This window comes from Podospora pseudoanserina, chromosome 5 (assembly GCF_035222485.1).
Source record: "Podospora pseudoanserina strain CBS 124.78 chromosome 5, whole genome shotgun sequence".
NCBI lineage: Eukaryota > Fungi > Ascomycota > Sordariomycetes > Sordariales > Podosporaceae > Podospora > Podospora pseudoanserina.
The window spans coordinates 608,231-634,051 of NC_085924.1; the positions used below are offsets into that span (position 1 = coordinate 608,231).

Below are 25,821 nucleotides of genomic sequence, written 5' to 3' on the forward strand. Positions count from 1 at the left end.
CCTTGCTCTCAACACTTCAAGGGCCTGCCCAAAGTGGAATCAAGACCATCCGAGGTTCATCTCCGGGGAAGACTGATGACTGCCCCCCCACGTATCATCAATGCAGGCTGGACGGGATAGGGCCCGTGAGCTCAGCCAGCACGAGCACAATGGGGAGGAGCTGATTGGACTGGTGTAAGCGTACACCCTGCCACATAAGTACGGAACAACCAATGGAATGGGGGGTACCATTTCCAGGGGTTGGCTTCGACTTTGAGCTTGAACCCCGCGAACCACTTGTGCCACCCGTTCTCTCGGCGATATGGGATTTAGACTTTTGGTGCAATTTGAACAGCAATAAGCCTTTTTGCCAAGTTCTTGGGAAGCCAACACTGGGACTGACATCCTCGCCCACCACGCCGCCGTAAATCGTAACGGGCGCCAACCATCAAACTGGGGAAGGAAACAGGCAGCATTCCATCATCATCCCTGTGGTGGTAGGTCATTGATTGTCCATACAAGTGTGCGGCACTCACCAACGTGGGACACTCACTGCTCCTGACGATCTCGAAGCCGGTGGTTCGTCTCGAACAGCCATGGAATATCAAAAGTCCAGGACGGAGGTTGGTTGGTCCAGACCCCGCAAAAATAGGTCCCGGCTCTTGTTATCGCCATCAGCCTCTTGATCGTGCACGTTGCTCAAACAAAGACTCCGATTGGATCATCTCATAGAGCCAAGACTTTCTGACCTCTGCCAAGGACATCGCCCGCATGGCCAAGAGCGGGACCTGGAGACTTGGCGACCGGGGGATTGAACCCCACGTGTGTCAAATCTCGAACGCCAAACGTCGAAGCTGGTTTTCCCTCATTGTCTGAACATTGCCATCCCTCAGCGCTCACTGGCTGCGAGAGCCCACCAAACGCACATCGTCGTCCCCGCGCGAACCATGATGCAAGCATATAAGGATGATCGCTTGTTCCGTCGCCCTCAGCCAAGCCTGCCAATGCTTGGCCCCGTGGGGTTCTCCTCTTCAATGGATCCGAGGTGGATTTCTCTTCCCAAAAAGAAGCGGTGTCGTTTTTTCCCATGATCCGCCCGCTATTGCCTCCCTCCCCGTCACTCCTCGGGTTGGCTTTTTTTTTTTCTCGGTGCTTGGCCTTTTTTTGTGGGACGGACTTCGAAACATACCGTTCATCCAACATCGAGATTCTCGGCTGACGGCTTCGTTGAGCTTCGGCCGGCCGGGGGATCACGGACGTCTCCTCTCTCACCTACTAGTATCTGACGACTGCCTAGGCAGGTGATATCTGCTCTAGCGGCATAGAACTACACACACTAAGAGGACAGGTTCAATATTCCATTTTTGAACGCGGCACGCGAGCATACCGCATACATACTGTGATGGTGCTCTCTTTCGAGTGCATATCCCACACATGTCCACGGCCCTAGTATATACACTACATCCGCCATCTATCGGCTTTGTACATGATGCAGCCAAGATGCACAAACGGATCTTTCTCGCTAAAGCTAGACAGCGGGAGGGTTGCGATATGCGTATTCCCCTCCCCTCTCGGGGGACCAAACGGAACCACTCATTGCGACGTCTCACATCACGCACATCAGAGAGTGCCTGCCAGCCTTGCCTCTTCTTCTGACCGAGGGAGGAACGAGTTGGATGTCAGAGAAAGAGACAAAAAGTCTCGGACGCGTGTGGGTTGGACGGGAACAGGGATGGAGGGAGACAGGCCTGGAAGCGCGATCGGCTCTACCCGCCAAGCCCCAGTGCCCCCGCCGTCAAAGGCCCACCCCTCCAGCAAGGGTTCCAGCAGCTCCCACCCACCAGGTTGTCCCGACCAGCATCTCGACCCCCCCGATGCAAGCAGAAGCAGCAGGCGAGCAGGTCTTGTTTTCGCCAAGGCACCAGTACTGTGGGGAGAGGCAAAAAAACCAGAACCATTCATTCGACAGCAGCAGAAGAGCTCGAAGAGCCAACCCACGTGTGTGCCACCGCTGGCTGATGTCCCCCTGCGCTGACCATCGCCTCTCCATATGTCCGTCTGGTTAAATACAGACGGCACAACCTGTGTTTCCTCCTGACTCTGCATCCCTCCTCAACAGGTCGATCAGCCACCCGCTACAACAACCTTCGCAGTCTCGTCTCTGAGCACGCGACATCCACCGTCCAACTACAATGGCGGTCCTCCACCAATTCGACTACCTCTTCGCCATTGGCACCATCTTCGCAGGCCTCGACGCCTGGAACATTGGTGAGTTGATACACCAACATGCAACCATCACCACCGCCTGATATCAGCTCCTAACCAGCTCTCTCTCTCCCCTCCAGGTGCCAACGATGTGGCCAACTCATGGGCCACCTCTGTGGCTTCCCAGTCCGTGACCTACCTCCAGGCCATGGTTCTCGCCTCTATCATGGAGTTTGCCGGCTCCGTTGGTGTTGGTGCCCGCGTTGCCGACACCATCCGCACCAAGATTGTCGACACGGCTCTCTTCAAAGATGATCCCGCTCTTCTCATGCTTGGCATGGTCTGCGCTGTTACCGCTTCTTCCATCTACCTCACCATGGCTACCAAGATTGGTCTTCCCGTCTCCACCACCCATTCCATCATGGGTGGTGTCATTGGCATGGGTGTTGCCGCCGTTGGCGCCGATGGTAAGGCTGACCAGGCTCTCGGGTACCTTTTTGACAGGCCGCTAACTTGGTGATCTCTAGGTGTCCAGTGGGTTGGCAAGGGTCCCGGTACTGGTGCCATCAACTCTGGTGTCGTCCAGGTCTTCCTCGCCTGGATCATCGCTCCTGGTCTCTCCGCTATCTTCGCCTCCATCATCTTCTTGATCACCAAGTATGGCGTCATGCTTCGCAAGAACCCCGTCTGGAAGGCCTTCATCTACGTGCCAGTCTACTTCGGTCTCGCCGCCGCGCTCCTTACCATGTTGCTTCTCTGGAAGGGTGGCAACTACGAGGTCAATCTCACTGATTCCCAGCTCCCCGGTGTCATTGTTGCCGTCGGTGTCGGTTTCGCCCTTCTCATGTGCGTCACTTTGATGCCCTGGCTCTACCGCGTTGTCATGCTCGACGACTGGCAGCTCCGCTGGTACCACATTCCTCTCGGTCTCCTCCTCCTCCGCCGCGGCCCCGTCCCTGAGAACCCCGACGACGAGTATGAGGATGAGCCTGTCCAGGAGATCAGCCCCAAGGATGAGCTCGCCGCCACCAAGGCCGCCCAGCGTGGTGATGTCGAGATCTCTGCCGCCGGTGCGCTCCCCGAGAAGACTGTTGGCGCCGCCGACTCTACCGATGGTGCTTCTGGCAACGACGCCGCTGCCCCTGTCCGCCGCAAGAAGCCCTCCGACTTCCGCAAGCCCCACAAGAAGCTCCTCAAGGGCAGACCCGAAGGCAAGTGGTACTCTTTGCCCGTTGTTTGGTACGGCATCAAGTGGGCTTTCCTCCACGGTATCGATCAGGATGTTGTCAACCTTGCTGGCCAGAAGAGCGCCCTCGCTGGTGATGTGGAGGAGATTCACGCCCACGCTGCTCGCTACGACAACAAGGCCGAATACATGTACAGCTTCCTCCAGGTCATGACTGCCGCCACTGCCTCTTTCACCCACGGTGCCAACGACATCGCTAACGCCATCGGTCCCTATGCCACCGTCTTCGAGATCTGGAACTCCGGCGTGCTCCCCGAAACTGGCAAGGCTGCCGTTCCCACCTGGATTCTCTGCTTCGGCGCTGCCATGCTCGTCCTCGGCATCTGGACTTATGGCTATAACATCATGAGGAACTTGGGTAACCGCCTCACCCTCCAGTCGCCATCCCGTGGTTTCTCCATGGAGCTTGGCTCTGCCATCACTGTCATTCTTGCCACCCGCTTGAAGCTCCCCGTCTCCACCACCCAGTGCATCACTGGTGCCACCGTCGGTGTCGGTCTCTGCTCTGGCACCTGGCGCACCGTCAACTGGCGCATGGTCGGCTGGATCTACTTCGGCTGGTTCATCACCCTCCCCGTCGCTGGTATCATCTCTGGCTGCCTCATGGGCATCATCATCAACGCTCCTCGCTGGGGCTACTCTGGTTAAATTGGGATTAGCATTGGCGTTTTTCTTTTGGATTTGATTGTTTGAGAGTGTGTGGGTTCGAAAAGTACAGGGATCTGCACATTGGTTGAAGGATGTGATTATTGGGAAGTATAATAGTTTGTGGTTCCGGTTTCAGAATACCCCCTGGGAGGCTTGGATATCTTGCGAGTAGTAATAAAAAAGGTCTTGGACCTGTACCTACCACTTTTGTCTTGATTTGTCTGATCTTCCACAGCCACATCTACTTTCTCCTTCCTTCCTACCGATCTTGCTGCTGCCCTCTTGAATGTGTTTTTGTCCCCGAACAACACTTATCGGATTCCATCCATGCCTAAGAGCTCCCCGTCAAGGCACCCAAGCTCACAACCAATAAAGAAAAGTTGCATGTCTGAAGTTCATCCCATCTTCAACTCAGCCACTTCCCATGGTTCTCTTTGTCTATCGTCTGAAGGCATATCAATTGCAAACAAAGGCCTATTCGCGTATCAACAAGGCGTTGTGATTGGCAACACTGCACGCCCTCTCACTATCATCGGAGGGTATTTTTACCCCCGTTTTAGGCCTTTAGCTCACAACTGCACGCCTCCTACTCCCATCTAAAGGCATGCCAACCCCCTTTTTCACGCCAATTCACATCCAAACAACATGTCACACGCTCAAGCAGCCAAATCGACAACTTAGAACCCCTTTTCCATCATACACCGCCCCTGTTATTATAAAAACTATATAATACACGGCAATGAATCCGCCAGTTTGACAACTCCCCAGATCATGTGAAAACCGAATGCAATGAACCCCCCAAAACGCAAGCCCAGACGCAAATAACTCCCCGGACTATTGTAAAACCAGAATGTAACCACCCAAATACCGCTTACTTTGGTGCATAATAAACCCACTTTTGCAATCCGTAAAAAAGGCCCATATGAACCTCTCTTGACCATGGGTATGTCCCAAAAACAAAACAAAACCGAGCCTGGAAAAAGGCAAATAACTCCCCCCAAATATCTTGACGTCCCTGGTGCTGCTGCTGTCATTCTCACGGGCGAAAAAACAGCTCAATTCTTGCGCTCCATCCACCCAACCGGAGCAGCGAGGTGCATATCCATGCCACCCTCATCCTCGTTCTTGTTCTCGTCGTCGACATTTCCGGGGGCCTGTTCGTCATTGTTAGTCTCGCGTGCATCTTCTCTTCCAAGCTGTTCATGTACAGTCTTACCTGCCTTCTTTTCCTCATTCTTCTGGACCACCACCTGGCCCTGCTCTTCATCAAACTCGGTATCATCAGCGTCATGCCCAACCCCTACAGTCGGGGGAGCGGGAGCCGCAGCCGCGGGGGCGGGGGTAAAAGCTGAGGAGGTAAATACCTCCTGAGCTGTGGTTGTACCAACCACCGTCGTTGCCGTCGTAACCGCCGGAGCGGGAGCAGCAGCCAGAGGTCGCAGCCCACCAGTGGTAGGCCGGCCAGGGCGCGCGGGACGAGGGTCCGTCACCGTCGTCACGGTGATCACGTTCTTGTTCTTCGGGAGACGACCACGGGTTCTCTTCGGGGCTGGGGCCGGGGCCGGAGGGGGGGATCCAGACCGGGCTCTCTTGGTATCGGCCCTCGGGGGAGGCTGTAAAGCCCCCGGGGAGGGGGTCACAGAACGGACACGGCGTCTCTTGTTCGGGCCTGGCGTCCCCGTGATGGTGCGGCTGACGCCGCCGGGTGCGGTGACCTCGAGGGAGGGGATTGGTCCGGCGAGGAGGGCAGGGTCGGGTCCAGCGGGGGTGGGGAAGACGACCTGGGCGCCGGGAGGGAGGTTGTAGGTGTTGCCCACGATAGTCACCGGCGCCACTGCCAAAGACTGGGGAGTTTCCCCCTGAGGGGCGGGCCTCACAATTCCAGCCGTGGGCTGGGGGCCGGACTTGGGGTGGGCGGGGAAGTAGTAATAGACCGGGCAGCCACACTCGATCTTCATCACCCTGATAAACTCCCAGACCTTGTTGCCTGGCTTGGGGATGCTGGCATCAAGTCTCTCGTCCGCAGTCATCTCGATGCTGTCGGCGTGGATACGCTCGACGTCGATGTTGGATTTGATAACTAACTGGAGCGTCTTAAACTCCTTTCTAACGTCCAAATCCATCCTCTCTGCGCCAAAACAGGCGAGCATATTCCGGATTCTGGCCAGGACGGTTTCTTGATGTTGGATATGCATCGTTGTTGTCTGAGCGGCGGCGGCTCGACGACCTTGCTCAACCCCGATGGGGAGAGCGGCTTGCCAGCCGAGGTCGTATCCGATCACCACCCGCTGATCCATATCGGCGACGAACTGGGGGGCGGTCTGACAGCCGCTGGGAAGGCTGTGATATGCCGACCGGGGGTCGAGGGCAGCCTCTCTCTTCGCCATCTCGGCCAGTCTTCTCTCGATCTCTTTCTCTTTTGCCGCGTTCTCCATGTCCTTCTTGACGAGGCTGGTGTTGACGGCGACGAAATTCCTGTTCTTCTTCTTCAACTCCTCCTCCTTCTCTTTCAGTGCCTTCTCCTTCTCTTTCAACGCCTCCTCCCTCATCCTCAACCCCTCTTCCTTCTTCCCCAGCTCCGTCTCCTCCGGGGGACGTCTCTCCTTCTCCTCCAGGGCCCTCTTCTTCTCCTCCAGGTTCTTCTCTTCCTCCTCCAGCTCCCTCTTCCTCGCCTCCAGGGCCTTGTTCTCGTCGTCCAAATCCTCCCTCCAAAGCCGGAGGGTGACCTTTTGGGTCTCGACAATCTTCTGCTGCTCAAGAATAGCAGCGGCAGCCTTCTCCCTTACCTCCAAATCCTCCTTTTCCTTGTCGAGGGCGTCCTCCCCAGCCGTGAGGGCATCTTCCCGCTCATTGAGAGCGGTTTCTCTCTCCACAGCCACAGCCTCCCGCTGGAGGAGTTCCGCCTCACGGGGCTCGAGACCCGCGAGCTGGTGCTTCTTCTCCTCGATGGCTCTGGTGAGGCTATCGAGGGAGGCTTTCGCCTCAACCTCGGCCTGGAGAAGCCGCTTCTCCCTCTGGCGGAGGATCTTCTCGAAGTCGGCGAGCCTCGCCCTCTCTCTGTTGAGAGAGGCGGCGGAGACGGAAGACAGGGCCGGAGAGACGACAGGGACGGCCGGGGCGACAGGGGCGTTGGTGGCGGTGGCGGTGGCGAGGTTTGCGAGGACCTCACCATACCGAACAATGTCGGTATGGGGGACACTAGCGTACCCCCAGGCGTTCTTCCCCTCCACAAACCTCTTCTCCAGGGCTGTCTGCTCCCTTCGGAGCATCCCCAGGATGTCGTGAGGATGTCCTCCGGGAGGACCAGCCGGCGAGCCGGCGAGAGGAACGGCGATGGTGGCAGGAAAGCTGCCGAGGGGAGTGGTGGGGGGAGGGAGAAGGAGAGAGGGAGAGGTGGGGTCGAGGGTAAGAAGGTCGGTGCCAACGGGAGTACCCATGATAACTGGGTACCTCGCGGCCGGGGTCGGAGTGTCCACCTGGAAGGGCGGACTCCCCGTGGTGGGGATGGGGGGGTCGGAGGATGGGTGGCCAGGAGTTTCCCCCTGGCCGGGGATCGAGGTAAACTCGAGAGGCATTATGTTCTCCTAGGAGAAAAAGAAGAGAATGTCAGTCCATGTTAAGCTGGGATGTTTCTTGGTCATTTGTGAACGCTGCTGTCTTGCGTGCAAACGACATGACTTGGTGAGGAAACGGTGTTATCTCGTGTGAAAACGGTGATATTTTGTAAGGAGACGATGAGGTATCGGTGTGTACACGGCTATGCATCGTTTGTGAATGTTTATGTAACTTCAGACTTTTAACTTGCACGTTTTCTCACGATCTTGGGGTTCATGAAAAAACAATGCTAAGTCAAAATCTGTGGTTTGGAAACGCCAAATCCTTGTGACTAGACGAATACCACAACTCGTGAGAAAACGCTGCTAAGTCAAAATCACACTCGTGAGAAACGTGCCAAGTAAAAATCGCACTTATAAGATAACGCAGCTGAGTTAAAATCACACTTGTAGTGAAACGCTGCTAACCTAAAATTGGTCTGGGAAAAGACAAGGTCCATGTGCCAGACAAATCTCAGATCCTAAGAATTGCAAACTTTAAGTTTGACTTGGATATCTCTTCACAATTTTAGAAATTGTGAAGAAACAGTGCCAAGTCAAAGACCAAAGTTTGAATCCTTATGGCCAGATCACACTCGCGAGAAAGCACTGCTACCTCAAGTCAAATTTGGGATTTGAAAACACAAAGTCCGTGTAAAGACAGATCTCAAATCCTTGACTTGAATTGTTTTTTTCTGTGCTCAAATTGACGAGAAAGTCCCACATATGTGAGAATAAATGCCAATTCTGAAAAGGGGGGTTTGGAAACAGACCTCACACTTGTGAGAACATGCTGCAAGGAAGACAGGGTTTGGGGGTTGAAAGGCAGAATGCTTGCCAGGAAGCAACGTTCAAAAGCATTTGCGGCAGTGCTCGTGTTGTGTGTAGACGGGGTGGACTTTTGTGAAGTCTTGTGGCGGTATGACGTTGCAAGAAAGGATATTGGTGTAAAGGCAATACTAAGATCAAAACCTTTTGTGCGTGACACAAAGGTAAGATCAAAGACTTGGTGCGGAAGCAATGCTGAGCCCAAAAGGCTTCCATGCATGGGGAGGATGCCGGTGTAGAGGAAGGGAGGAAAGGGTGTTGATGTAGAAGGTATGTCCAGATAGAGGATCTTGGTGTGGGAACAATGTCAAGACACAAACTCTTGTGTGGAGACAAGATGGATGGAAGTGTGATGCGAATATCAGACTGGAATAGGAATGGTGTGCGGGAATGGTGGAATAATACGTACTCTCGAGCGGGCGAAATTTGGTTGGTTGTCTGCGAGAACAGTTAGCAAAGGATCCGAAAGTGGTAGTGCTGTAAGCAATTGACAAGACATTCGCCCAATCATCTGAAAGAGGTAACCCCAACTCTTAATAAGACGACTCGGAGTTGCCAGTGCTCGTGAAAAGATGTATTCCCTTGCAGAGGGAATCTCGGCCTCGGGGAAGTAGGAATCCCTCGCTTGAGAGTTGACGTTGAACAGGCAGTGTGCCCCAACATCGTAATTTCATAGCTTTGATACCATCTTCTTCAAGATAGACCTTGCTTCCATGCAGACTGAGGATGCAAACTGTGACGTCACCCTTGTGATCGAGTGGTAGATAGTCAGGAAAACGGCCAGGAGTCGCGACTCGACGACCCTGGAGTTGATTTGACCGCAAACAAGCCAAGCAGGAGACTTCAAGCCATCATGATAAAGAAAACAACAAGAAGAAAAGGAAATACCTACGATCGTTCTTGCGGGGCGATAGCGGGGGCGGGCGAAGCAGAAGCAGAGGCGAAGGCGAGCGAGGGCGAGAACAGAAAATTCTCGCGGGCGTGGAGGTGAATAAATGAAAAAGGAAAAGCATCGGGGCTAGACGAAGACCTTAAGTAAACAAACCCCCTCAGAGAAGTACTGAAAATTACAGAAGGCCTACCGCCTATAGGCCAGGGCATCTACTAGCGTGGTTTATGAGCAGGAAGACCGTTCTTGAGGTAGGAACGTCCTTATCGCGCCATTGTCTGCTAACGATACTCGTGTCTTCTTAATCTCCCGGTATGCGTCTCATCTGTCTCCTGAAGACATCTTGAGATCTGGTTTATCTTGTTCCATCCCGAACAGTGGCATACACCATAGGGTGGAAGAGCCCAGTCTCCTCATCTCGAACCCCTATTTTCAGAGAGCAACCAGGCATGGCAGCAAAAGTGGAGCCAGTTATTTGGGTAAAACAACACAAAGATGGTGGGAGACGAGCAGCCCTGATATTTATAAGAGAAAGAAGATAGCTGGGTATTAATTATTGAGTATAAGGTATGTTACTATATAAGACTCCTGGGGCCAGATCAGCCCCAGCTTTTGGATGAAGGCTTGTGAAATATGATTATATATACCCTTATTGACGTCCAAAAATCATAAGGCTTTTATAGGCTTCCATAGGTAAGCATGTACAGGGAGCCCTTGACGCTCAGAATCCAATATGCGCTTACATTGAAGCTTAAAGGTCTATCTGTGTGTCTATATTGCCAACGAATAGATCACGAACCCAAACAACAAGCCACAAACTCTATCCAATTTCGTTTGCTGAGTACCATCCCAGCGAGCGATGCCACTGTTCCAAAACTCCCAGACTGACCAGGTACTTCGTTGTATCTGAGACAAGGGGCTCGGCGGCGACAAGGATTATTATTAGGGTGAGTGATACTTGCAAATAACGAGTCAGTTGCAGAAACAACATCAAGCTTTGTCAGTCCTGGTCCATCATCATCGGGAAGTAGGGTAGTTATTGTTGGCTAAATGCACAAGACCGATCCCAACGTTGTCTGCTTACTGAATTTGTGAACCAGATGCGGGCGCATGATGGCAGAATGGATGGTTTACTCTACGTCTTCCATTGTATGCCCCTTTCCGGTTGCCGGGAAAGGAGACAATTGGCTGTGACATATACTAGAACATAATCCTACAAACCTTGTTCGCCGTGGCAAAAGCCAATAGCACCTGGGGCTGGCCCCTTATTAGAAACTGAAGAAAACTATAAAGTGACATTCAAGAGCCCTACATGATATGACCGAACCTCTTTCAGCAACAACCCCAAAGATGTTGCCTCAGCGGCTGTCTATCCTGTGGAAGACTCACCAGCAGTTACCGCTTCTTTGCTGAAGGGGTCTGTTGGTGATATCGGCCACTGCCCATCCCGTCACTTCCTCCAGTGTATCGTGTCCTTCTTCTTCTTCTTCTTCGTATTCCAGACTACTTGGGCATCTTATGCAAGGGATAACAATCGTGGCTTGTTGCGGCGCACAATCACACGGACTCACATGATCGTTTTGACCAGGCAGCATGTGCATTCACCAGCATCGTTGGGGGCCGGGGACTGTTGGAATCGTTGGTGACGAGATGCTGTGTAACCACACCTTTGACCACAGAAATGGTTCGTCCGCGAGGCGGGCAGTTTGAACCGGGATGATGGGATGGCTGACAGAGCAGTCTGACTGTGCCTGCTGTTGGATGATGCAGGTACGTGTATCTTTTTCGACTGATGACTGTGTTATATTCACGCCTTGTACCTCTCTGATCTGACAGCTTTGCGGGTCTTGGGGAGGAAATCGCACTGCGGTGGAGTGAGGGAGTGTCAGCGTTGAGGTCATGGGGACAGAAATTGAGGTGCAGAGGACATACTTCTTGATCGATGTAGAGGAAGTGCCACAGACAGGCAGGCAGCAACCGATCCGTCACAGAAACCTGTGCCGCTGGGTGGAAGACATACCAGAAAAATAAGCACAGAACAGATCAAAACCATGTGGCTCCCGGCGAGCCCCGTAGGGCTGAAGAGCAATCCCTGTCACACCACACGGCAGCTCTTTGCTCGCGTGCCGCACAGTATTTTCTTCCTTCAGGATTCTCGGTTTTTCGGGTGGTGAGGGACAGCCGAGGAGGGGCCCCCAACTACAGGGCACAGCACCACAAAAAGGCAGTTTTATTCACTCGGATATCGGGGCTAGCATCGGCATTCAATCACTTCCCGCACCGACTCCAGGTTCAGCGGCGCATACCGCGGCAGGACACGACTGCGGATATGTCTTGCGATGAAAAGCCACATGGGATTGAAAGCACATGCTTGGTACGAATCATTGCCCATCCCGACACACCCACTAGATTGCCGACACATCCAGATCTAGTTAGGCACTCGCATATCACACTCCTCCTTTGCCTGGCAAACATGGACGCCACAGACATCGAGTATGGACAACCCCGACGTGGCTCAGCCATTGAAGAATGTTAGTGGAGGTAGAGGGGGATGCCTGCTTGGGGTTGGGGGTCTAAGCCAACACCAAGAGCTACCTAGAGGGATACGTACGTTGCCCGGTCTCACGGAAGTACCTAGCAGGTTGGAGGATTACCTGGTGGGTGTACAAGCCTCCTTGGTGCTACTAATCAAGGTATACTAACTCTAAGACAGGCCGTCATCCATAACATGGAGCTGTTCCTCGTTTCTCCCCTGGGTCTGTTGTGCCTGGGTTCCAGCATTTCTCTAGATACCAGCATAGTCACCAAAGATGGCCTCCATACTCCTACCATCCCCTCAGCTTCCCCGTCTAGCCAACCTCCTCACAAGTTCAACACTCCTCCACCTCCTCATCGCCCTCCTCCTCCTAAGTCTCGCCTACCGTGTCCACCGCTGGCATAAACTCTGTCATGTCCCTGGCCCCTTCCTAGCAGGATGGACCTCCCTCTGGCTCACCCGCGGCTTCATCAGCTACAAAGTCTACGAAGATATGCACGCCCTCACCAAGAAATATGGTCCTGTCGTCCGTGTAGCTCCAAACAAGGTGATCATCAACAACATTGACTCCATCTACCGCATCACCAGCGCGCGGTCAGAGTACAAAAAGAGTGACTGGTACCTCCTCGCACGGGTGATGCCCGGGGCGGATAATCTCCTCTCAATGAGAGATCCAAAGCTGAGAGCCAAGAGGTTGAGACATGTCCTCCCAGCAGTAAGTTCCCTCCAGCCTTTCAAGTAGGAGCGACACTGACAGAGATAGTTCTCGGGCAAAAACCAAGACGACTTCGAACCCGCCATTGACAAAACCATCTCCACCCTCCTCGACCTCATCGACACCAAGTACCTCTCATCCCCCTCCCAACACCGCCTCATGAACCTGGCCCAGAAATCCCACTTCTACACCTTGGACTCGTTCGGTGAAATAGCCTACAGCCAGTCATTCGGCTCCCTCGACACCGACAGCGACGTCCTCGGCATCGTCAAAACAGGCGACGCGACATTCCCTCTGCTCAGCGCGGTGCACAACCACCACAAGATCTTCCAGACGATTCAAAAATGGCCTTTTTACTACCTCTTACCCAGGGAAGGGGACAAAGTCGGTTTTGGGAGGGTGTTTGGCCTGGCGCTGGAGATTGTGAACAAGAGGTCGAGGGAGGTTGGGAAGGAGGGGGTGGATAAAAAGAGGGATATGCTGCAGAGCATGATGGACAATGGGCTGGAGGGCGATGAGCTGAGGAGTGAGGTTGCCATGTCTTTGTATGCCTCCCTTCCCTTCCCTTCCTTTCCTTTCCTTTCCTTTCATCTACTCACTCATATGGGACAAAAACGGAAGCTAACCTATGTGTGTGTGATAGTTTTGTCGGGTCGGACACGGTTGCATCTGCCATCAGAATGACGATGTTGTTGCTCATGACACACCCCGCTGTGTATAGGCGTTTACAAGAGCAAATCGACGACGCCGCAGAGAAGGGCAAAATCAGCCGGCCGGTGACGAACGATGAGGCAAAGAGGCATCTTCCGTACATGCAGGCTGTGATTCAAGAGTCACTCCGGTTATTCCCCCCCTCGTCAATCGTCCCGTTTTTCAAGGAGGTCCCTGAGACGGGGGATACAGTCGACGGGTACTACCTCCCCAAGGGAACCACCATCGGCACAGGGTGTGTCATGTGGAGTATGAACCGCGACGAAGACTTCTGGGGTCCGGACGCGAACCTCTTCCGACCGGAGAGGTGGCTTGAAGCGAACGAGGAGAGACGGGCTGAGATGGAACGGTGTGTGGATTTGATCTTTGGGAGTGGCAAGTTTGTCTGTGCTGGGAAGAAGATTGCGTTTATGCAGATGTACAAGTTGTTTCCCGAGGTGAGTTTCATCTTACACATTACACTGTTTTTTTTTTTTTTTGGTAGCTGAAGTATGGGATGATGGTGGCTGACGTTTATTGATTGTAGTTACTGAGAGGGTATAACTGGTCTCTGCCAGATCCGTTACGCCTGCCAACGATTGATAACCCTACCATCTGGGATATCCACGGGTTGATGGTGCGGATAGAGAAGAGGTAGAGCAACGGTGGGCTCTCTCGGACAAAGATTTCTCGTCAGCAGGATGCACACCAGGCGCGTTTGGGGAGGGGGAGCAATTCACAAGTTCGGATACCTTGAATCTGAAACAATCCAGATGGCGCAGGAAATTCCACTGTTGCATTCTTACATCATTCCCCCATCTCCGCACACGTCGTGACTCCGCTTCAGGACCTTGTTACCCGTGTCCAACGCCGGGTCAAATGCAACCCTCGGTTTGTACGCATGTCGAGGCTTTGGCGCCTTGAGGAGGATGCCCTTTATCCTCCCTCCTTCGGCAGAAGAAGGTTTGCTCGGCTCGGCAGTATGGAAATGGCTGACGGCGAGGACCATCACAAGCAGTGCGGCCCCTCCAACGAGAAACTCAACCGGGGAGGTCTTGCTGCGAAGCCATACCATGGGGACCAGCCCCTTGAGCGCCAAGATGGCCATCTCGACGAAGGCCTCGCCCGGACTGGGGACCCGGGCTTGGTGTGGCTGACTTGAGATCATGGCGGAGATGAATCGAACGAAGTTATCTACTACAGCCATCACCGTAACCATGGTTGTGTCCATGTCGCCCGCCCCCTTTTACAAGCAGAGGTCCTACAGCATATGGTAGTTGGTATTGTCCCGCCTCGTGCCGTTAGTATTGTCAACGCCACGTGAGGTCTTTGTATCCACTACCAACGTGGCCAGTGGTCCATGTGGTTTTGCTTTGTTGTTCGAGCGCTTGTGTTCGGTTCGGTAGATCGTCGGCCGTTGGGTATTGACGACATGCCCCTGCTTGAACCCAGTTCTGGTTGACAGACAGGGGGTAAGGTGCCAAGGGAGCCCGAACTTTGGTTCGCAAGCCTTGGTTTTTTCTGCTGCTGCTGGTGGCTATTCGGCTATGGATGATGAGCTGGAGAGTCCTTGATCCTGTGGGAACTTTTTAGTGGTCGGTCCTATTACGTTTGCAGTCCAGCATGCGAGGCAGTGGTACATTACGCAGGGGCCGGTTGGGTGGCTCCTTTGGATATTTAGGTGTGGAGGAGGTCCAGACTTGCCTTGAGAGAAGGCGATCGTTTCCCAACCTTTCAAAGCGCGATCGAAGTTTGTGTGATCTCTTCGGGAGAGCAGCATCACCATGCTCATGGGCCATGGTCATGTTGATCCGACGGGGAGCTTATCGTATCGCTTCTGAGGGGAACTGCGCAGTGTTTTCCCTATGAAGTGTGGGATTGGCGAGGTGTCATTTTCTGGGGGCGGAGACGGAGTGGGAGACAAGATTTGATAAGTATCGAAATTGGAGGGGGAATTCGGTGATCTGCATTCCTCGTTTCTGAAACAGGCAGATAAACTCGATGCCGGCCAGACGCCTGCTACGGTGCTTGACAGAGAGGGGGACCCATGCAGCGGGGAGAGGGGGGGGGGCCTGCAGCGAGGTGGCCACTATCACGGAAGGATGTGCCAGGTAAATTTGATAAGGTGCCAATCTCGTGTTGTGCTCGGCGTGATTCCTGCCCACGTTCTGTCCCGTCTTGCAGTTCTTTTCTCGCGCTATTGACGGTGGGCGTGTTCCAAATTTTCCGTGACTGTCTTTTTGCTCCGAAGCGGCAGCCCGGAGTTTATGTGAGTTTCTTCTGGTGATGGATGCACAGCACTGACGGTGGACTGGAACAACGGGAGACCTCTCGGGACAGACAGACACAAACACGCCCCCCCCCGCCCCCCCACCGCCGGGTTGGCCGTGCATGTGCCGGGGTTGGCAGAGAATGACAAGAGGGCCTAGTCCGGGAATGGCATAGTTCCAGGAACCGAACCGACGATCCCTTCCCGAAACATGGGGACGACATGGGTGCTAACCGTTGTTGTCCAGACCCCCAATGTCACCCAGCTGTGGGGCTCGGTTGTTGCTTCTTCCAAGTGCCACTCATCACAGCGAAACCTAGCAGGTTTTCTTCAGTCACCAGCATGCTGACACCGCATACAATACCGACAACCCCGCGGCGATGTCTCTCCCGTCTCTTCTCCTCCTCCTTGATGCCACTCTGGAGTCTTCACTCGTTCGTCTCTAGAAGCTGGCTTCCCTCGTTATACCCTCCTTTTGAGAAGATACAACACCACTAACAATCATAAACAACAACAACAACAACAACAACAACAACACGTCCAACACAGCAAGCATGTGGCCTTGATCATCCTTCTATTCATTTCGCAAATCTGGAGTCACAAGAATGCATCTTCCAACCTCTGGCCAAGAGCTAGAGAAAAGGGACATCAAGGAGTTCTGGAACAAGCTCATCAGCCCATGGTGCAAGACGTTTCCCAAGTCGCTGGGATGTCCCAAGCCTGAGGAGCCCACCCCCCAGCCGGAGCCGAGCCCGACGACACCCACGCCGACGAACCCTCCATTGGAAGCCCCCGTGGTGCCGGTGCCCGCGCCGGTTCCTACCACGCCGGCATCGGCCCCGGATACGGAGAAGCCTCCTGTCAACAATACTCCGGTTACTAATCCAGTCAAGACACCAGCGGAGGACCCGCCAAAGAACAGTGCGCCTACGCCTGGGAACTCGGGAGGTGGAGGAGGGTCAGGAAATGGGTCGGGCAATGGGTCTAGTCCTGGAACAGGATCTGGTGCAGGGAACGGGTCGGGCGGTGGTTCTGGCAATGGCTCGGGGAATGGTTCAGGCAGTGGGTCGGGTTCAGGATCAGGTTCGGGCTCAACTCCCAGCCCTGGTGTAGGACAGGGTTCTGGTTCTGGTTCTGGTTCTGGTTCTGGTTCGGGTTCAAATCAAGGATCGAACCCAGGGACTGGCTCCGGCTCCGGCTCCGGCTCCAGCAATGGGTCTGGTTCAGGATCGAGCTCTGGCAATGGCTCTGGTTCGCCAACCCCAACCTCTGGGAACTCCAACTCTGGATCTTCTGGCTCGGGTTCATCTGGCAATGGCAACTCAGGATCCAACAGCAATTCAGGCAATGGCAACCAGGGAGCCGGCTCAACAACAACAGGGCCCCAAAAGGCGTTTCCCTCCACCGCAGGAAACGCCCTCTTGGCTGTGGATGGCACCCAGGACGGACAGAACCAAGTCACCCAGAAAGGCGCCGACTCAGCCACAGGCGGCGGCTATGTTCCTGGCTCAGATTACACCTCCACCGACGAGTTTGGTTACACCTATCATGGCGAGCTTGACCAGAACTCAGGGGGCGTTCGGGGGACGTCAGGAACAGGCACCAACAACGGCTCAAATCCCGGCAGTAACGACAACACCAATAACCCCAACGAGAAAGGCTCCAGCCCCATGATCGGCATCATCGGCGCCGTAGTCTGTCCGTCTTTCCCTTCATCCATCCCTTCTGTCCCCTCTTACTGACACCTCTTCCAGCCCTCCTGGTAGTGCTCCTCCTCCTCATCGCCCTCCTTTACCGCTACCGCCGCACCCGCCGCGTCCAAGCCTTCCTGACAAGATGCACCCCCTTCAAAATCGCCCCTTACAGCAAGAAGGAAAAGAAACGCTCATCAATGGGCAACGGCCTCTTATTCAGCGACGTCGGTGATGCAGCTGACTCGGCAATGTACGAGAAGCGAAGCAGCATGAACTACGGCACCGCCACTGCCCCCCCTCCCCCAGTCTCCTCATCGGTTACTCTCCCCGCCGCAGCCACGATCCCCCCCCTCAGGCTGGATTGCGCCCCTAGTAACAACAACAACAACAACAACAACAACTTATCCCTAATAGACAAACGCGCCTCCTCCCCCACGAGCGGTCTGCTCATTGACTTTTCCCCTCTGACGCCAGGATTGCCAACTATTCCGTCTCCGACGATCCCCCGGCGGTCGAGTCAGGATTCCATCGGGGCGGCGAGTATAGCCTCTAGCGGGGTGTTTTCCCCTTCGTTGATCAGCTGGCCTATGCCGCCTTCTACGCCAGGGAATTCAAGACCGACGACGGGAACGGGGTGTAACTGGCCGGTGTTGCAGCCAGAGACGGTGCCGGCTGTGCCCCCGGTTATTCAACAGACATCTGCTGCTGCTGCTAGTGCACCGCCTTCGAGGCCGACAACGGGGGGCTCGCACAGATACAGTCTTATGCCTGTTATCAAGCCTGCTCAGCCGGCGTTGCCGAGCAACTGGGTTAAGCCCAAGGGGTGGGATTAGCAATGACTCGTGGGGGTGTCTATCAAACAAAGTGACAAGTGGAAAAGGTGAAGAGGGAGAGGAGGGGAAACATGGTTGTCATGATAATCTACTTTACCTACCTTATTTATGATGAGATCAGTGTGTAATATTGGAAGATGGAGAGGGAAGGAGGGGGAGGAAGGGGGGGGTTTAATACTGTGGTTTTGGGTTTTGGGGTGTAATTCTTGGTCCTCTGGTCTTGGGGACGTACATATCACTTTTTATATATGTTTTCTTATTGGTTCCTTTGTACCTACTTGCTGATGTCAAAATAACTGATGGAATGGGGATTCATATTCTCATATTCTCTTATATACTCGAGCAAAGTTCCAGCTGTCTTGCCTTTTTCCAATGCCACGCCAGCCCAGGCAGCATCAGCATCATCAGTCCTTCTTTTTCCGTCTGCTGTCAGTGACAAACGTCGTGGAAAGGCTCTTCCGCAGGCTCTCCCTCTTTCTGGCAAGCATTTCCTTCCTGATCCGCTCTTGTTCCTCTTCCTCCAGTTTCCTCTTTCTCTCCTCCTCCTCCTCCTCCAGTTTCCTCTTCCTCTGCTGCTCCTCCCTCTCCCTCTTCTTCTCCTCTGCCGCCCATTGCTCCCTTGCTTTTTCCTCAATGTCGTCCTGCATTTTGCGAACTCTTTCCCTGGCTTTGTCTTGCGGCAGATCGTAGCTCCAGCTCTTGGTAGAATCGCTGTTGCCATCGACGTTGGGCTGATAGCCTCGGCCCCAGTCGCGGGTAGAGTACATGTCCTTGTGGGCTTCGATGTCGGTGTAACCGTCCTTGAAGCCTAGGGTGGTCTCTTTGATGTCGAATGAGCAGTTGATAAAGTCGTCCTGCCCGTCGGTAAAGGTGGCGGACCCCTCGATGATGTGGATTGCGCCCCGCTTGATTCTGATGGAACTCAATATCTTCTTGGCGTGGGCCAAACCCTCCTCTCCGGTGACCTTGATGGAGCCGTCGTTGATTTCGATATAACCCTCGGTGATCTTGATCTTCGCGTCCGTGAGGCTGATCAGGTCCGGATTGCCATCAGCGTCGTCGACGTTGATCCCCCGACGAGAAACACCATCTTCAAAACTGATGGACACCGTGCCGAGATCCTCTTGGAAACGCTTCCGGTCGTCACGGTGCAGAAAGTCAATGTCGCCGCTGACCATGTTGACGAAGCCGGTCTTGATGATGATGGAGCCGTCCCGCTTGTTCAGGAACCCGCCCATCACGTCAATAGAGCCTTCCGTCTCGATGCAAATCGCGCCATCTGTGATGTTGATGGAGCCCTCGCTGAGTTGAGCCTCCTCGGTCTCATTTTCGGCGTCATCGGCCGAAGCGTGCTCGGCGTCATCGACCAAGACGCGTTCACCGACTGACTCCTCCTTGCGCAGGGAGGCGTCAATCTCATACTGAACTGCAGCCTCAAACATGCTCTCGACGTCCTTTTGGATTTTGAGCCGCTCCCGCTCGGCCGCTCTCCGTCGCTTCTCGGCTTCCTTCTCCATCTTCCTCTCGTGCTGTATCCTAGCTTGTCGCTCCTCCTCCTCCTTCTTCCGGGCCTTGGCCAACTTTCTTTGGCGCTCTTCTTCTCTCCGCGCCTTCTCAGCTTCTTCTCGCTCTCGCATTTTCCTTTGCTCGTTCTGGGAGAGGAACTTTTCCATGAGTCGTTTGAGCATTTCGTCCTCCTGAGCGGTAGTCTCGGGCACTGGCTCCTCGACAACGGGTGCCGGTCTCAGAGGCGGCTTGAACACGATTTCGGTCGCAAACGTCTCGCGCACTTTCTCGTCCCGGTGGTTAAAGATGCGGTCGTATAGCCTCCGGCCCATCAATGAGACGATAACAGCTGTATCTTGTTTCATGTTTGCCGAAACCTCCTCCAATAGCAGCCGGGTCGGTTTTTGCGGGAGCTCTGTCGATACGTGGATCACGATTGTCGTTCCACGCCATTTCTCCAGTGCCCTGGCAATGAGCACCCTGCAGTGGTTCTCTGCCTTTTGCGGGAGGAATTTGGAATAGTCCTTCGGAGGCCATGCCTTCTTGATGATTTCAGCTAGCCAGAGCTGCTTTACTGTTGTGCTACGAACCCGCCCCATCTCCTTGAACTTTTGCGCTAGCCTTTGCGCAGCAGCAGCCATGCGCCGCTTTTCGTCCTCTGTGTTTTCGATCTGTGAAAAGACAACGGCTGTGCGGTCTTCAAAGGGCCAACGACCCGGCGGCAAGTATATCTTCTGGTGGCCGTGGTAATAGACGTCGGCACGACCAACAGCGGGTTCCCCAAGCGCCGGACAAAAGGCAAGAAACTCTCGAGTGGACGGGCCATGATCGCCTGTCGGGTCAAGGCGGTCGATTGATTCTCTAGTTAAGGCAAACCAGCGGTGGGGAAGCGGAGTGCTCAAGTGCTTGACCGGTATGGTGAGTGCCCCGGGTGCCAAGACAGGGCGGCTGACTTCTTTCTGGAACATGCGGGCCACCTTGGTGATCGGGAGGTTGGGATTCTCCTCGGGTCGGAACTCGTACTCGATGGAGGGGGTCAGCTGCCAGGGATCCTGATCTCCCAGCATGGGTTCTCTGTCAAGGTCGGACCACCGAATGCTGAAATGGTTGTTTTTCGCATTCAAAGCGCCAGTGCTAGTAAGCTAGACGGCCACAGCTGCGTATTAGTCGGCCGTCCAATACAAGATGATTGGATATAAAAACAAACCATGAAGACGTCCACCGTCAAGACTGGCTCTTGTTGTGGATCATCCAGCCTCACTGACAGCGACACGCGGTCCAGCAAGATGACATAGTGCTTCAGATTCAAGGCGTGCACAACTATGCCTCGCTTGTAGATGTATGGCCTTGAGGGCAGGCCCCAGGCTACGTCATCACGTTTTGCTTTCACTGCCTCTTCGTGTTCCTTGAGCAAACGAAGATAGACTGTTTGGTCCCATGGTAGAGTCTTCCACTTGTCCTTGGTGTGTAGCCACAAATTCAGCCATCTCCGCTGCGACCGAGCATTGGCAAGCTTCAGTCGAGAGGCCACGACAGTAGCAGCTGGGAGCCGGCGGGTTGGGCATAGCAGTATCAGCATGGTGGGCGAGGAGGGATCTGAAAAGGTATCATTTTCCGGGATGTTGCCGTCGCGAGCCTCCCAGATGGTTTGAGCCTTGGACGTGTGTCGTCGTGCAGTGGTGTGGTTGCTTGTGTTTGAGAGAGTATTATATATATATATCTATATATATATTTACATGTATATATGTATATATCTATATAATTTTTTTTGGGATCTTGGCAACACGTGACGCAGCGAGATCCCCTGCCCCACCAGCCCGCTCACTGGAAAATGGGAGATTGATCTTTTTTCTCCCTGTCCCTGTCCTGCGCCTCGTGCTTCGCCACTGGCTGTCCCGGCGACACGGCCCCATCACGTGTGGCCAGCCAATGAGCTCCCATGACAGGTCTCGCGGCCGCCAACCGGGATGCCCTCATCATCATTCGAGGCCAGGCGACCTCACATGAGATTTGGAGAGCAAAAGAATAAATACGATGCCCATCCATCGTTTGCCGTCATTCAACCACTCTCATCTTCCACACTCTGAAGTTTATCAAAATCAACAACACCGTAACACAAGATGCACATATCACCACCCCCCCCACCACCCCTCCTCCTCCCCTTGGAGGACACCACCCTCATAAACCACCACCACCAAAACAACAGCACCCACAACCTCACCCACGAACTCCTCATCGCCTCCCTCGCCATCCAGCGCGCCTCCCTCCTAACCAAACGCGTCCTCCAAACTCTCACCTCCAACAACAACAACCCACCCTCACCAACAACCTGCCCCTCCACCCCCGTAACCGGCCACCCTTTCTTCCCCTCCACCACCACCTGCCTCAACCCATCCTACGACCCCTCCTCCCGCCGCCTCTCCATCGCCAAACCCGACGCCTCCCCGGTAACGATAGCCGACTTTGCCTCCCAAGCGCTCCTCATCTCCACCATCCACCACCATTTCCCGTCCGACACCTTCATCGGGGAAGAAGACTCCTCCTCCCTCCGCCACAACCCCGACCTCTGCTCCCAGGTCTTTGATCTCGTCTCCACCACTTACCTCTCGGACCCTGCCGCGGAGGCGTTGCTGGGCCCGCGACCGGGGAGCATACCCGAGATGCTGGGGTTGATTGATCTGGGCTGTGGGAGGGGGACAAGGGGGAAGAGGTGCTGGAGTATGGATCCCATTGACGGGACGAGCGCGTTTCTGAAAGGGGAGCAGTACGCTGTTAGCTTGGCGTTGTTGGATGGGGAGGGGAGGGAGCTGATGGGGTTGCTGGGGTGTCCTAATCTGGGGATTGGGGTGGTGGTCGGCGGGGGGAGGATTGAGGAGAGCGAGGTGGACAGGGAGGGGTGGGGGGTTATGTTGAGTGCTGTGCGGGGGGAGGGGTGCGCACTTGTGAGATCGATGGGGCAGGCGGGGTTGAACAAGGTTGTCAAGAGGATCAACAGGCGAAAGGCGAAACAGCGGGAGATCAGGACGGAGGAGTTGCATTTTGTGGATTCGAGGGTGAGCTGTGCTACGGATAGTGGGATGGTGGAACAGCTTGCGAGGAGGGCCGGGGCGGGGAGGACGGGGGAGAGGACCGAGATTTACTCTTCGCACATGAGGTATGCGGCTATGGTTTTGGGAGGGCGGGAGTTTGTCCAGGTGAGGTTTCCGAAGCGACCGAGAGGGGAGGCGGCGCCGTGGTGCGTCTGGGATCATGCGGGTTCGCAGCTTATCTACACGGAGTCGGGGGCCGGGAAGGTGACAGACCTGGAAGGGAGACCGATAGATTTCGGGACGGGGAGGAAGTTGACGAATAACTGGGGGCTGATAACGGCCGATGAGAGCGTGCATGGCAAGATGCTCGAGCTGGCGGGGGAGGTGCTGAAGGAGGCAGGGAGGTAGATGGATCTAGGGTTGCATTTTCTTCTCGACATCACATGGGCAGGCGTTTTGGTTCCAGATGATACCCCTCATGATAGACAGATATATACACATTACAATCAATCATCAGATTGGCATCATCACACTGACTTCCACCTCCACATGTTTGCAATCGTGCTCGCCCGACTCGGCCGTCTTCCTCCCTGTGGTTCCGCGCCGGCGTTCCGATGCAACGGCAACGCCCCGCTAGCCAGAGCAACACCATTCTCCTGATCTCTGATCTCCAGTTCTCTTCGTTTCTCAATCATAAACTCTCGCAGAGCACGCGGTGAGGCGTTCGACAACTGTGTTGCAGTTCGGGCAGACTGTTTGCCCCCGACCTTGTTCGCAGCATCAAAGATGGCCCGGAATGCAGAAAAAAATGCTGTCCGAGCCCAGGTGTTGAATGCGAGAGCCAGTGAGGCGCAGATGACGATACTTGACAGGACAACTGTGGCAGTACAACGTCAGCCGCTCGGCCCGTACCTACTCAAAAGTCCGTATTTTGCTCCAAAAACTCACACATGTATACAAGTTGGGTACTCAGCCTCATGTAGCCCTCGTTTAACTCTTGCGCGTTCATGCCAAAGAAGGTGGCGAAGAAGGAAAGAGGAAGCTGATGATGTGCGCAGCTGGTCAGCACCCGTGTCACAAGGCTATAATATAGCGGAGCGGGGGGGGGGGGCAGTGAGGAGGACAGGTCAGCTTACGAAGAAAATGGTCACCACGGTGAAGACGACAATCGATCTGCCTTGCACAACGCTCTCGTCTGCCCTGCGGATGGCGGCCTTGGCCTCGATAATTCCCGACTGCTGTTGCTTCATGTCGAGGAGTTCTCGCAGCTACAGGAATTGCTGTCAGCATACCCAGATCCGCGATAACGACGTGAGAGGAGGCAGTCACCTGACTCCGAGTATTGGCCTGTCTCTTCTCCAAATTCCAAAGCTCATCCCGGCGTAGTTTCATGTCCTCAATCAGAGCCGCTGCCCGTGCGAGGGCAGGCTTGAGATCAGAAGGGCCCTGAGATTCCGAGCTCATGGCCCTGAGCGCCTTCTCAAAGTCGCCCATCACGGTTATCTGCTGGGTGAATATCTCTTGCATGATCTGAAGTTGGTCTATGAGGTTCTGCGCCTCCATCAGCACCGACCATTCGAACTTGATGTTGAGAGACTTTCTCAGCAGTTCCTCTGCCGTTTGGAGTGGGTCTTGGGTGTTCATTCTCTTGACATCTCTTCCAAAACGTTCGTAAGCGTCGGTCTTCTTCTCTGACTGGACGCCTTCCATGTCAGTGGCTGGCTTGCGGACGCACTGCCAGGTTGGTGAACTTACAATGCTTGAAATGGCAGAGCTAAACATGTCTACCACTTCGGGTCGGAGGTCCGGCTTGGTGCGGTCGAAGAACACTTTGGAACATTCGTCGATAATGATCAACGCCAAGTCGTAGACCGAGGTGATTTGGGCATGGTCGATGGCCCCCAGGTGATCTCGAATGGCGCGATGCACAGCAGACGGGTCTGGCTTATTGCGGCCCCACCGGCGGGGAAAGGCAGATAGAATGGTGTCTGTAACTTTTCCTTAGCAAAAGTCTGGAGCCAAGTCGTAAGCAAGCAGCTCACTCTCGTCCAAGATCCACAGCCATAACTGGTCAACCATCACCACCCTTGGGATAGCCTCTGGGTCACTTCTCATCTGCGTGGCCCGGTAAACAACTTGTTGACGATCTCTCTGCGTTGTGTCGTCCGCCGTCCAGTAGTAGTATTGCTCAAGCGTCCTTCGTGGGTGAAGGGGCGATGGAGAGTAAAGGTGGTTTGTGATCAGGCGCCAGTCTGCCGCTTCGTCTATGAGCTGATACAGCTTCGACGCCTGCCACAGGTAGCTCCCGAGAGGCGATTGCGGCCTCCATGATGGGGACCCTTCGTCCCATTCCCCGAATTCCGACGTGGTGCTGTTCATCCGTTGAGCTCGGGCTCGAGCTCTGTCGACAACGCTGCCCCAAGTCCCTTTCCGCTTGCTCAGACGCTCGTAGGCAAACTCCTCTTCGTTCTCGAGTCGTGTCTTGCGCATCACATTGGTCATTCTGACAAGCCTCTTCTCGATTTCCCAGTGCAGGTAAGGCATCTGCACCTCTGGTCAGACCATGGGCAGTTGTCAGTGTCATCTGGAGGAGGCTCACTCACAAAAAGCACAACATCTTGCGGCTGCGAGGAAGAATGATGATACGCGTGTGTTGCAGACGCGGCCGGAGGCTTGGCTCCCTGCTTCGGCGGAGGGGATGGAATAAGAGCGCAACGGGGGCGTATCTGGCGTGAGTGAGGAGGCATGTGACTATCACCACCGCCTCGTTCTTGGCCGTGCCACAGCTCGCGCTTCAGAAGCTTCTCAGTATTCGACTCGGACTTCTTGGCCCCCGGCTGGAACAGTTTCCTCTGGTGCAGTCCTCGGTGAGCGTCAAACCGAGAGTCGTCTTCGCCATAGTATCGCGAGATGGCATCCTTGAGCTTGGTCAGCAAGCATACAGCGCCACGGACCGCATGGTCTGCTCCATACCTCAACCCACTTCATGTTATTAGCCTGAAGGTGAAAGTATCGTAGCTTTGTCCGGTCTTGGCTTCGTCTCAACGGTGTTTGATTCTTGTCGTACAGAAGCTTCTGCACAGCAATCTTTTGGTGTGGAAACCTGCCGTGGCAGAGGGGATGGTCCAGGTCCACGCCGCCTTTGCCCTTCTCAAACTGAA

General features: G+C 54.5%; 8 protein-coding genes across 8 annotated transcripts; 4 read left to right on the plus strand and 4 right to left on the minus strand.

The window, feature by feature from the left end:
• Positions 1–683: 683 nt before the first annotated feature.
• Positions 684–4,317, plus strand: PHO89 (Na+/Pi symporter). The gene is made up of 3 exons (XM_062947413.1): positions 684–2,247; positions 2,325–2,651; positions 2,712–4,317. The coding sequence occupies exons 1-3, from the start codon at positions 2,172–2,174 to the stop codon at positions 4,076–4,078; spliced, it is 1,770 nt and encodes a 589-aa protein (XP_062798551.1). The 5' UTR covers positions 684–2,171; the 3' UTR covers positions 4,079–4,317.
• Positions 4,318–5,133: 816 nt separating this feature from the next.
• On the minus strand, positions 5,134–7,347 carry QC764_501520 (uncharacterized protein; the record flags this gene model as incomplete). Its single annotated transcript, XM_062947412.1, has 2 exons — positions 5,134–5,682; positions 5,704–7,347. 2 exons carry the CDS (start codon positions 7,345–7,347, stop codon positions 5,134–5,136), a joined length of 2,193 nt encoding a protein of 730 aa, XP_062798552.1.
• A 3,628-nt stretch (positions 7,348–10,975) lies between these two features.
• Positions 10,976–14,119, plus strand: QC764_501510 (uncharacterized protein). Its single transcript, XM_062947411.1, has 6 exons — positions 10,976–11,045; positions 11,129–11,158; positions 11,234–12,639; positions 12,688–13,184; positions 13,283–13,787; positions 13,877–14,119. The coding sequence occupies exons 3-6, from the start codon at positions 12,199–12,201 to the stop codon at positions 13,985–13,987; spliced, it is 1,554 nt and encodes a 517-aa protein (XP_062798553.1). The 5' UTR covers positions 10,976–11,045; positions 11,129–11,158; positions 11,234–12,198; the 3' UTR covers positions 13,988–14,119.
• A 12-nt stretch (positions 14,120–14,131) lies between these two features.
• On the minus strand, positions 14,132–14,560 carry QC764_501505 (uncharacterized protein; the record flags this gene model as incomplete). Its single annotated transcript, XM_062947410.1, has 1 exon — positions 14,132–14,560. One exon carries the CDS (start codon positions 14,558–14,560, stop codon positions 14,132–14,134), a length of 429 nt encoding a protein of 142 aa, XP_062798554.1.
• A 974-nt stretch (positions 14,561–15,534) lies between these two features.
• On the plus strand, positions 15,535–18,175 carry QC764_501502 (uncharacterized protein). The gene is made up of 3 exons (XM_062947409.1): positions 15,535–15,598; positions 15,846–17,296; positions 17,353–18,175. Exons 2-3 carry the CDS (start codon positions 16,204–16,206, stop codon positions 18,123–18,125), a joined length of 1,866 nt encoding a protein of 621 aa, XP_062798555.1. The 5' UTR covers positions 15,535–15,598; positions 15,846–16,203; the 3' UTR covers positions 18,126–18,175.
• A 204-nt stretch (positions 18,176–18,379) lies between these two features.
• Positions 18,380–21,338, minus strand: QC764_501500 (uncharacterized protein). Its single transcript, XM_062947408.1, has 2 exons — positions 20,839–21,338; positions 18,380–20,773 (listed from the first exon to the last, which is right to left on the minus strand). The coding sequence occupies exons 1-2, from the start codon at positions 21,208–21,210 to the stop codon at positions 18,530–18,532; spliced, it is 2,616 nt and encodes an 871-aa protein (XP_062798556.1). The 5' UTR covers positions 21,211–21,338; the 3' UTR covers positions 18,380–18,529.
• Positions 21,339–21,751: 413 nt separating this feature from the next.
• Positions 21,752–23,068, plus strand: QC764_501490 (uncharacterized protein; the record flags this gene model as incomplete). The annotated part of the gene is made up of 1 exon (XM_062947407.1): positions 21,752–23,068. One exon carries the CDS (start codon positions 21,752–21,754, stop codon positions 23,066–23,068), a length of 1,317 nt encoding a protein of 438 aa, XP_062798557.1.
• A 136-nt stretch (positions 23,069–23,204) lies between these two features.
• QC764_501480 (uncharacterized protein) lies at positions 23,205–25,204 on the minus strand (the record flags this gene model as incomplete). The annotated part of the gene is made up of 4 exons (XM_062947406.1): positions 23,205–23,702; positions 23,797–24,355; positions 24,416–24,648; positions 24,703–25,204. The coding sequence occupies 4 exons, from the start codon at positions 25,202–25,204 to the stop codon at positions 23,605–23,607; spliced, it is 1,392 nt and encodes a 463-aa protein (XP_062798558.1). The 3' UTR covers positions 23,205–23,604.
• Positions 25,205–25,821: the final 617 nt, after the last annotated feature.